This window comes from Scyliorhinus torazame, chromosome 9 (assembly GCF_047496885.1).
Source record: "Scyliorhinus torazame isolate Kashiwa2021f chromosome 9, sScyTor2.1, whole genome shotgun sequence".
Lineage (NCBI taxonomy): Eukaryota > Metazoa > Chordata > Chondrichthyes > Carcharhiniformes > Scyliorhinidae > Scyliorhinus > Scyliorhinus torazame.
In genome coordinates, this window is record NC_092715.1 from 101614713 (window position 1) to 101626900 (window position 12188).

General features: G+C 46.6%; 1 protein-coding gene across 16 annotated transcripts in view; it reads left to right on the plus strand.

Moving 5' to 3' along the window:
- cast (calpastatin) overlaps positions 1-12188 on the plus strand; it is a 318006-nt gene that overhangs the window by 140810 nt on the left and 165008 nt on the right. For 14 of the 16 annotated variants that reach the window (XM_072516336.1, XM_072516333.1, XM_072516334.1 and 11 more), the window contains 3 exons: positions 521-616; positions 1474-1536; positions 3644-3769. The exons of the other annotated variants lie outside the window; for them this stretch is intronic. In XM_072516336.1, the coding sequence (XP_072372437.1) occupies positions 521-616; positions 1474-1536; positions 3644-3769 (285 nt within the window). The remainder of the gene's footprint in view (positions 1-520; positions 617-1473; positions 1537-3643; positions 3770-12188) is intronic. 16 annotated transcript variants of the gene reach the window in all.

Below are 12188 nucleotides of genomic sequence, written 5' to 3' on the forward strand. Positions count from 1 at the left end.
TCCCTCTGTCTCCTACATCATCAAATTCATGCATTTATAGCATCTTTAATGTTAAAAAATACCTGAAGATACTTCAAGGCATTTTGGGCTGATGTTGCTTGGTTTTCTCACTGAACCCACCAGGAGTTTTAAGGCCATGAAGTTAAAGGCAATAACCACTGACAACAGAGAAAGTGATGTTGAATATCTACCTGATCGGTAGGTGTAAATGAACCAATTTTTGTGGCAGATTAGTTTGACTGTGTTCTCATAGTCACTCAACCTCTAAGCTCTCAATACCTGTGACTGATACATGAGGCTGCTTTATGCAAGTTTGGTTTAAATAGCATGAGAGTGCGCAAGGAACATCCTCTAGGTCCATTTCATGTTGAGGACAACTGCAATGGGCTTTTATTGTCAGCTTTTTCAGAGCCCTGATTCACTTATCTTTACTTATTATCTTATTGAAATGTTGTTGATGTATATTGAACCTAAATATGTGAATTTCAGTTTTGAATAATTTTATTTCTTATATATTCAGGAATCAGATGCTACCAAGACGAAGGCTGAACGAGTGGGAGAAAAGGAAGAATCTATACCACCTGATTACAGATTTAAAGAGCAACCTGATCCTAAGGTTTGGTTCGATAATCCATTTTTTAAAAAAGAATTTAGAGTATCTAATTCATTTTTTCCAATTAAGGGGCAATTTAGCGTGGCCAATCCACCTAGCCTGCACATCTTTTGCTTGTGGGGGCGAAACCCACGCAAACACGGGGAGAATGTGCAAACTCCACACGGACAGTGACCCAGAGCCGGGATCGAACCTGGGATCTAAGCACTGTTAGGCAGCAGGGCTAACCACTGGGCCACCGTGCTGCCCTAGGTTCAATAATCCATTTGCGTCAAGGCAATAATTGTTTCAATAAATTTGTATTTTCAAAACAAAGCCATAACTGAACACGGAGAAAAATTTCTACAGTGGTCTAATGTCAAAAAAGCACAGGCTGGATTTTCCATTGGCGGGATCCTCCGTATAGCCAGCAGCGCACTCACGGCCGAGGATATCCCGACGGCTTGGGGTGCCCATAATGAGAAACCCCATTGGCCGGCTGCTGGGATGGAGAATCCCGCAGTTGGCGGGGGTGCACCGCACCAGAAAGCGGGTGCAGCGGGACGGAGAATCCTGCCCCACTTCTGTAATTCTGTTTGTACAGTAGAAATGATTTTGGTATTGAATCTTGCAAGGTATCTGATGGGATTACAATTTTAAAAATGCCCAATAATTAAAAAGTCATAATTTCGCATTTTGTGGGTTAATCCTGCCGTGCGAAAACTAAATGCTTATGCAGATCAACTTATTGCTTTCAGATTGGTGTAATTTGCCAGCATGGCATAGAATGCCAAAATATTTCACTGTATTTATGTTGTTGCTTTATCAGTAGTTTTCAGTTCTATATAATTCGAATGAAGTTTGTTTGTTTGTTCTAACAGGATAAAGGTAAAGTGGCCTCTTCCTCCACTGGTCCAGGATCAAAACCAAAGGCAACAGAGAAGGTATAGCTGATTTTTTTCTTGTCAGAGCCCTTTGTTCTCTTCAGTCCTCTTCCACAGCACAGAGGCACAAACCTCCTCACTTTTATTAAGCGCCACATAAGTGCATATCGCCACCTCTGTCTTCTCACGTGCCTTTCTGTCGGCCAACAATCTCACATCCACTGTGGCTGCTGGGAACCCCCCTTTTCCACTCACAAATCTGTGAAATGCGGCGCATGGTCTGACACCACAATCACTGAGTACTCCATCCCAACGACCTGGGCCAACAACACCTTGTCCAGAACAAAAATGTTGATTCAGGAAAACACCCTGTGTACAGGAGGGAAGAACAAAAATTCCCCAAACAGCCACAAGTCCAGTCCCCATTTGCTCCATAAGCCCCAACAACCCTTTGCCATCGCCCATCGCTGACACCTTCAAGGACTTGGGGCATGACTGATCCAGCCTAGGAACAAGAACAGTATTGAAGTCAACCGATGCGTGTCAGGAACCTTCACCAACATTTTCTTAATGAAATCGACATTGTCCCAGTTGGGAGCGTAGACATTCACCAGGACCACGGTTCTCCCTCTAATCTACCACTCACCATAACATATCTATCCCCTGTGACCCCCCACCATGCTATTGTCGAGAACTCCACCGAGAACGCCACCCTCTTACTAATGAACACCGCAGACCCCTCGCCTTGACATACAAGGCCGAAAGAAACACTTGCCCCACCCAACCTTTCCTCAAACTCTTTAAATGAGTGAAATCACAGAACCTCTTGATCGGCCCATTCAGTCCCCGAACATTCCATAAGACCAATTTGGTCTGGAGCTCCAAACCCCTCACCCGATCAGCCATATGCACATTGGACTCCCCCAGGCCCACCACCCGGCTACTCTCAAGATGGCAACCAACACCCCCCTGCAGCCACCTTCTCCAGAAAGAAACTTTTGATGTCAGCAACTCTCCCCTCACCTGCCCCTCCTCAACCCAAGCAAATAAATCCCCATCCCCCCCAGGCCTACTATCTCAACCCAAAACAAAACAAAGAAATCAGAAGAACCAGAAAAACCAACCATTCTTCTTCCCTCCCCCCCCCCCCCCCCCCCCCACATAACCCCTCATAGTTCTGCCCTTCACTTCGCCCTCCCCCACTCCTGCTACCTACCAGACCCCACACGTTTAAATATCCTAATATTCCCAAATGCAGGGAGGAAAATGGCACAAAATTATTTTTCTACATAACTAGCAATGCAGTCAGTAACGCTAACAGAAACAAACCAAACAACCGCATGCAAAACCCTGCCATCACTCACCTCTGAGTAACATTCCTCCAGTCCATTTCGCAGATGTACCCACCCAAAATCTCAGTGGCACTGTTAGCATCAGCAATGAAACTCCAGCTATTGCCCAAGACTGGAGGCCCCCACACTCTCAGAAACACAAATATGAGTGTGTGTGACCTCCTTAATGTTGGACAGGAGAATAAAGGAGACATGAACATAAGGAATGTCAGAAGTGAGAAAATAAAATGTCTCATCAAAACCTCATGCCCATCACTTCTATTTTGTTGCTCTTTGTTTAACAATCAGAATGAAAGAGATTTAAAGAAAATATTAAGGGATGAATACAAATTTTCACTCGTTCCAGTTTCTAAATCTTGAAAATGTAATAATTAAACTTTGTTCCATTTAGACAAAATGGCATCTCACTATTTGTCTTTCATACCAAAGTACAGATTATAATTCTTTCTTTATATTTACACGTTGGTTAAATGTCTTGTGGAGACATATGAAGTACAGGTCTAACTGAACACTGCAGAAAGACAGAACTGTGCAAGGGGCTTTTCACAGTAACTTCATTGCAGTGTTAATGTAAACCTACATGTGACAATAAAATATTATTTATTTATTTATCACTCTCACTTGCACATTCCAGAAGTGTCATGTCCCCCACTCCATTATCACATTGGCATGTGAGAACCTAAAGGAGAAAGTGGGGAATTAATGGCAATTCTTATTCATGAAGGTTATTTGTGCTTCAATTCTTGAGAATTTGATGCCTTTGTATGTATGTTCATTGAGATGGATTGACCACATTTATTGTATTGTTATTACAGAGTATGACAGAAGGTGACATCCTGGAGTCTCTGTCAGCAGATTTCACCCAAACCTCTCCTGCTCTGATTTCAAAATGCTCAGCTCCGACCTCCCACTCTGCAGCCCTGCCTTCTAAGCAGCCGCAGGTATGGCTCCAATCTTAAGCTGTTCGAGACTGCAGATGGTGTAAGTTGGGAATTCTTAGGGCCATTGCCAGATTCTCGTTTTGCAATCCGAGCGATCCAAACAAGTGGAATAAGGAAACATAAAGGTTAGACTTTGACTTGCGCAGTCATGTGAAACGGGTGGTCAAAAGTCATAAACTTCTTTTCCTTTTTTAACAACTTTTATTTATTTTGATTCCAATGAGCAGCACCGAGTTCTCACTCTGCAGTTCCACCAGCCATGCAGAAGCTCCAATCTTAATTGCCAGAGACTGCAGGTGGAGCAGCCTCTCCTGCATTATATAGTTTGGGGGGGGGGGGGGGGGGGTGGCATTCATGTGATTCCATTTTTAATTATCCCTTAACAGCCAGAGAATCGGCGGCAAATGGCTACTGCACCATTCTCCCTGGAGTCTCCCAAGGATCTGTCCTTAGCCCCCTCATGTTTTTTATCTACATGCTGTCCCTCAGCAACATCCTTGAAAAACACGTGTATGCTGACAAAGCCAAATTCTCCCTCATCACTACTGCTTACAACACTTCCTCTGTCTCTGATTTGTCATGCTGCCTGACATCCAGTACTAGATGGGCAGATATTTCCACCATGATCCAGCAGAGGGCAGTCGAGCGGAACTGCTGATTGGCTGTTACGGGGGAAATTTGCATACGTGCATTGTGGTCATCCTAACTTGAAGGTGGTTTGTGGAGGAACTGTTGTCAAGTGACACTTAAACCCGAAACACTTCTTCAGTGTTTCCCTCCCTACCCCCTCCTCGAACCAAAAAACCCAACCACTGAAAACATCAAGGGGAAGGCTCGAGGGCAGGGAGAAGTAGAAAGAAGTTGAACCGTAACGTCACAGCCTGCAGGTAAGTGATTGGCTGGTGACTGGTAAGTAGTTTTTCTTTTATTTTCCCTCAGGTGTTATCGTGCAGGGCGCAGAGGTTGCTGAGTGAGTGCTTGCTGAGAAGGGGAGTGAATAACAGGTAAGTTTTTTTTTAATTATCTAGAGGGGATGGCAGGGAAGGTAGTGCAATGTTCCTCCTGCAGAATGTTTGAGATGAGGGACGCCGTCAGTGTCCCTGCTGATTTCATCTGTGTGAAGTGCATCCATCTCTAGCTCCTCAGAAACCGCGTTAGGGAACTGGAGCTGGAGCTGGATGAACTTTGGATCATTCGGGAGGCAGAGGTGGTCATAGATAGAACCTTCAGGGATGTAGTTACTCCGAAGAATAAAGATAGATGGGTGACGGTGAGAGGGGCTGGGAGGAATCAGTCAGTACAGGGATCCCCTGTGGTCGTTCACCTTAGTAACAAGTATATCGCTTTGGATACTGTTGGGGGGGGGGGGGGGGACTTACCAGGGGTAAGCCATGGGGTACAGGTCTCTGGCACAGAGTCTGTCCCTGTTGCTCAGAAGGGAAGGGGGGAGAGGAGTAGAGCATTAGTCATTGGAGACTCCATAGTTAGGGGGATTGATAGGAGATTCTGTGGGAACGAGAGAGACTCGCGGTTGGTGTGTTGCCTCCCAGGTGCCAGGGTGCGTGATGTCTCCGATCGTGTTTTCGGGATCCTTAAGGGGGAGGGGGAGCAGCCCCAAGTCGTGGTCCACATAGGTACCAACGATATAGGTAGGAAAAGGGATAGGGATGTAAGGCAGGAATTCAGGGATCTAGGGTGGAAACTTAGATCTAGGACAGAGTTATTATCTCTGGGTTGTTACCCGTGCCACGTGCTCGCGAGACGAGGAATAGGGAGAGAGAGGAGTTGGACACATGGCTACAGGGATGGTGCAGGAGGGAGGTTTTCAGATTTCAGGATAATTGGGGCTCATTCTGGGGTCGGTGGGACCTCTACAAACGGGATGGTCTACACCTGGACCAGAGGGGTACCAATATCCTGGGTGGGAAATTTGCTAATGCTCTTCGGGAGGGTTTAAACTAGTTCAGCAGGGGCTTGGGAACCTGAATTGTAGCTCCAGTATAAAGGAGGTTGAGAGTAGGCAGGAAGGTGGTTTAAAGTGTGTCTTCTTCAATGCCAGGAGCATCCGGAATAAGGTGGGTGAACTTGCGGCATGGGTTGGTACCTGGGACTTCGATGTTGTGGCCATTTCGGAGACATGGATAGAGCAGGGACAGGAATGGTTGTTGCAGGTGCCGGGGTTTAGATATTTCAGTAAGCTCAGGGAAGGTGGTAAAAGAGGGGGAGGGGTGGCATTGTTAGTCAAGGACAGTATTACGGTGGCAGAAAGGACGTTTGATGAGGACTCGTCTACTGAGGTAGTATGGGCTGAGGTTAGAAACAGGAAAGGAGAGGTCACCCTGTTTGGGGTTTTCTATAGGCCTCCGAAAAGTTGCAGAGATGTAGAGGAAAGGATTGCAAAGATGAGTCTGGATAGGAGAGAAAGCAACAGGGTAGTTGTTATGAGGGACTTTAACTTTCCAAATATTGACTGGAAACGTTATAGTTCGAGTACTTTAGATGGGTCCGTTTTTGTCCAATGTGTGCAGGAGGATTTCCTGACACAGTATGTAGATAGGCCAACAAGAAACAAGGCCATATTGGATTTGGTAGTGGGTAGTGAACCAGGACAGATGTTAGATTTGGAGGTAGGTGAGCACTTTGGTGATAGCGACCACAATTCAATTATGTTTACTTTAGTGATGGAAAGGGATAGGCAATTATGATGCGATGAGGCAAGACTTAGGATGCATCGGATGGAGAGGAAAACTGCAGGGGATGGGCACAATGGAAATGTGGAGCTTGTTCAAGGAACATCTACTGCGTGTCCTTGATAAGTATGTACCTGCCAGGCAGGGAGGAAGTGGTCGAGCAAGGGATCCGTGGTTTACTAAAGCAGTCGAAACACTTGTCAAGAGGAAGAAGGAGGCTTATGTAAAGATGAGACATGAAGGTTCAGTTAGGGCACTCGAGAGTTATAAGTTAGCAAGGAAGGACCTAAAGAGAGAGCTAAGAAGAGCCAGGAGGGGACATGAGAAGTCTTTGGCAGGTAGGATCAAGGATAACCCTAAAGCTTTCTATAGATATGTCAGGAATAAAAGAATGACTAGGGTAAGAGTAGGGCCAGTCAAGGACAGTAGTGGAAAATTGTGCGTGGAGTCCGAGGAGATAGGAGTGGTGCTAAATGAATATTTTTCGTCAGTATTTACACAGGAAAAAGACAATGTTGTTGAGGAGAATACTGAGATTCAGGCTACTAGACTAGAAGGGCTTGAGGTTCATAAGGAGGAGGTGTTAGCAATTCTGGAAAGTGTGAAAATAAATAAGTCCCCTGGGGCGGATAGGATTTATCCTAGGATTCTCTGCGAAGCTAGGGAGGAGATTGCTGAGCCTTTGGCTTTGATCTTTAAGTCATCTTTGTCTACGGGAATAGTGCCAGAAGACTGGAGGATAGCAAATGTTGTCCCCTTGTTCAAGAAGGGGAGTAAAGACAACCCCGGTAACTATAGACCAGTGAGTCTTACTTCTGTTGTGGGCAAAATCTTGGAAAGGTTTATAAGAGATAGGAAGTATAATCATCTGGAAAGGAATAATTTGACTAGAGATAGTCAACACGGTTTTGTGAAGGGTAGGTCGTGCCTCACAAACGTTATTGAGTTCTTTGAGAAGGTGACCAAACAGGTGGATGAGGGTAAAGCAGTTGATGTGGTGTATATGGATTTCAATAAAGCGTTTGATAAGGTTCCCCATGGTAGGGTACTGCAGAAAATATGGAGGCATGAGATTCAGGGTGATTTTGCAGTTTGGATCAGAAATTGGCTAGCTGGAAGAAGACAAAGGGTGGTGGTTGATGGGAAATGTTCAGACTTGAGTCCAGTTACTAGTGGTGTACCACAAGGATCTGTTTTGGGGCCACTGCTGTTTGTCATTTTTATAAATGACCTGGAGGAGGGCATAGAAGGATGGGTGAGTAAATTTGCAGATGACACTAAAGTCGGTGGAGTTGTGGACAGTGCGGAAGGATGTTACAAGCTACAGAGGGACATAGATAAGCTGCAGCGCTGGGCTGAGAGGTGGCAAATGGAGTTTAATGCAGAAAAGTGTGAGGTGATTCATTTTGGAAGGAATAACAGGAAGACAGAGTTCTGGGACAATGGTAATATTCTTGGCAGTGTGGATGAGCAGAGAGATCTCGGTGTCCATGTACATAGATCCCTGAAAGTTGCCACCCAGGTTAAGAGGGTTGTTAAGAAGGCGTACGGTGTGTTAGCTTTTATTGGTAGAGGGATTGAGTTTCGGTGCCATGAGGTCATGTTGCAGCTGTACAGAACTCTGGTACGGCCGCATTTGGAGTATTGCGTGCAATTCTGGTCGCCGCATTATAGGAAGGATGTGGAAGCATTGGAAAGGGTGCAGAGGAGATTTACCAGAATGTTGTCTGGTATGGAGGGGAGATCTTATGAGGAAAGGCTGAGGGACTTGAGGCTGTTTTCGTTAGAGAGAAGGTTAAGAGGTGACTTCATCGAGGCATACAAGATGATCAGAGGATTGGATAGGGTGGACAGTGAGAGCCTTTTTCCTCGGATGGTGATGTCTAGCATAGAGGGACATAGCTTTAAATTGAGGGGTGATAGATATAGGACAGATGTCAGAGGTAGGTTCTTTACTCAGAGTAGTAAGGACGTGGAATGCCCTGCCTGCAACAGTAGTGGACTCACCAACACTAAGGGCATTCAAATGGTCATTGGATAGACATATGGACGATAAGGGAATAGTGTAGATGGGCTTTAGAGTGGTTTCACAGGTCGGCGCAACATTGAGGGCCGAAGTGCCTGTACTGCGCTGTAATGTTGTATATGTTTTGGAAAGACAGCAACCAACGCCTTCAGTCCCCATCAGACTCCCTCTCCCTATAAACTAGCTGAGTCTGAACCAGACTGTTCACAACCTTGATTCTGTAATTGATCCCAAGATGGCTTCCAACCACATATCCCTCCTTCATCCAAAGTGCGGACTTCCACTTCTGCAACACCACCTGACTGCCCTTGCCTCAGCTCAACGACTTATCCAGGACTTTGTTATCTCTAGAATGCACTATTCCAGTGTTTTCCTGGTAATCTTCTGTCTTTCACTTGCCATAAATTTCAAATCATCTGAATAATTCCTATCTGTATGTGTCCTAATTTGTGGCAAGTCCAATTCGCCATCATTCCTGTGCTCACAAACATAGATTAGCCCAAATAAAAACAGAAAATAATGGAATATTTCAACAGGTCAACAAAAATGGTAGATTTTGACTTGTGTGAATGTGTGAAACAGATAGTAGGGTATCAAAAGTCCATTTAGCATCTTCCACAGCATATATTTTCACCAAACTAATGCCTGGGATGGTGGATTGATCTGTGAGGAGAGTTTGAGCGTAAGACCAGAAGAAGTAGGCCATTTGGCCGATTGGGTCTGCTCCGCCATTCAATGAGATCATAACTGATCTGATGTGATAATCCTCAACACCACTTTCCTGCCTTATCCCCATAACCCTTGACTCCTTTACTGATTAAAAATCTGTCTGTCTCATACTTGAACATACTCAATAACCCAGCCTCTACAATCCACTGCAGTAAAGAATTTCACAGATTCATTACCTTCTGAGAGAAGAGATTCTTCCTCATCTCAGTCTTAACTGGGTGACCCCTTACTCTGGGATTATGCTCGCTGGCCCTAGACATTCCCACAAGGACAACAACCTCTCAGCATCTACCCTGCCACATCCCCTTGTGAATGCCTGAATAAGGTCGCCTCTCAGTCTTCTAAACTACAATGAGTACAGGCCCATCCTACACAACCTCTCCTCATAATATAATCCCTCCACACCCGGGACCAACAGTAAACCTTCCCTGGACTGCCTCCAATGCTAGTATATCTTTGTTTAGATAAGGGGAACAAAATCTTCATAGGAGACCCCGAGAGTAAGGAGAGGGTTCCTGGAACGCAGTAGGGACCGAGGAGGGTTGGCGCTGCCAAACCTGGGCAGCTACTACTGGGCAGCAAATGTGGCGATGATCCGCAAGTGGGTTATGGAGGGAGAGGGGGCGGCATGGAAGAGGATGGAGTTGGCGTCCTGTTAAGGAACGAGCCTGGGGGCGTTGGTGACGGCACCGCTGCTGCTCTCGCCGACAAAGTATGCCACGAGCCCGGTGGTGGCCGCAACGCTAAGGATCTGGGGCCAGTGGAGATAGCACCGGGGTGCAATGGGAGCATCGGTGTGGTCCCCGATCAGGGGTAACCACCGGTTTGTCCCGGGGAAGATGGACAGGGGGTTCCAGAGCTGGCATTGGGCGGGGATTGGAAGAATGGGGGACCTGTTCATCGATGGGACGTTTGCGAGCCTAGGGGCACTGGAGGAGAAGTTTGAGTTACCCCCGGGAAATGCCTTTAGATATATGCAGGTGAGGGCTTTTGTGAGGCGACAGGTGAGGGAATTCCCGTTGCTCCCGGCACAAGAAGTTCAAGATAGGGTGATCTCGGGTGTATGGGTCGGGGAGGGCAAGGTGTAGGAAATACACCAGCAGTTGAAAGAAGCGGGGGAAGCGCTGGTAGAAGAGTTGAAGGGTAAATGGGAGGAGGAGCTGGGGGAGGAGATCGAGGAAGGTCTGTGGGCTGATGCCCTAGGTAGGGTTAATTCCTCCTCCTCGTGTGTCAGGCTCAGCCTGATACAATTTAAGGTGGTCCACAGAGCGCACTTGACGGGGGCGAGGTTGAGTAGGTTCTTTGGGGTAGAGGACAGATGTGGAAGGTGCTCAGGGAGTCCGGCGAACCATGTATATATGTTTTGGTCATGCCCGGCACTGGAGGGGTTCTGGAGAGGAGTGGCGGGAGCAATATCTCAGGTGGTGAAAGTCCGGGTCAAGCCAAGCTGGGGGTTAGCAATATTTGGAGTAGTGGACGAACCGGGAGTGCAGGAGGCGAAAGAGGCCGGCATTCTGGCCTTTGCGTCCCTAGTAGCCCGGCGAAGGATCTTGCTAATGTGGAAGGAGGCGAAGCCCCCCAGCCTGGAGGCCTGGATAAATGATATGGCTGGATTCATAAAGTTGGAGAGGATTAAGTTCACCTTGAGAGGGTCTGCGCAGGGGTTCCACAGGCGGTGGCAACCGTTCCTAGACTATCTCGCGGAGCGTTAGAGGAAGGTCGGTCAGCAGCAGCAGCAACCTTGGGGGGGGGGGGGGGGGGGGGGACGTCCTGGGAGGGGGGGGGGGGTGGAAGGGGGGGACTGCCTGGGAGGGTGGATGAGCAAGAGATAACATGAAGGGTTGGGGAAACTGGCACATACGGGTGAGGGCCAGTGTACAAAGCTGTGTAAATATACCATTTTGCCATGTATATATCTTGCTCTGCGCGATTTCTCGGGTTTTTTTGTTACGAGGGGGGGGGGTTATTGTTTGTAAGGGAGAAAAATTGTGTTAAAAAACTTTAATAAATATATATATATTTTTTAAAACCTTCATAGGAGACACGGCCTGGATTATCTGGGGTTTAGGAGAATGAGAGGAGATCCCATCAAAGTTTACAAAATTCTTACTGGGCTTGACAGGATAGATGAATGAAGGATATTTTCCCTGGTTGGGGGGTTTCTAGAACCAGGTGACAGTCGCAAAATAAGAGGTAGGTCATTGAGGGCTGAGATGAGGAAGAATTTCTTCAGTCACAGGGTGGTAAATCTTTGGAAGTCTCTATCCCAGAGTGCTGTGGAGGCTTAGTCAGAGAGTATGTTAAAAGTAGAAGTTGATAGATTTCTGGATACAAATGACATTAAACGACATGGAATAGTGTCGGAAGATGGCATTCAGGTGGAAAATCAGCCATGATGCCGTTAAATGGTGAAGCAGGCTTGAGACACTGAATGATCTACAGCTGCTCCCATGTCCCTATTTCCTTTGATTTTAATGGAAGTTTAAAAAAAAATCTTGTTCAAAACAAGATGTTGTTTAAATCAGTACCTACCATGTCAATTCCCCTCAGCATCATGTATGTTTCATTCGGATCACCTCTAAATGCCACTGAGTAGAGACCCAATCTTTTGACATGTGACAAACCCCTTCATCCCAGGAATCAGCCCAGTGAACATCCTCCAGCCTACCCCAAAGCAAGTGTGTCCCCCTTAAATAAGCAGATCAAAACTGTACGCAGTACTCTAGGGACTCAATTCTCCAGCCTCGCTGCTCTCTCGCTCGAGCGAAACAAGGCTGGTGGATAGCGGGAGAGGCTGAAAATGAGAACGGCTCCAGGCGCCAAACAACCAGCCCGTTCCTGTCGGCGAAATCAGGATCTTGCCGTAGTGTGGCGAGAAACCAAATATCACCACTTAAGCTCTATTTCCAGACAATTCATAGAATCATAGAATTTACAGTGCAGTAGGAGGCCATTCGGCCCATCGAGTCTGCAC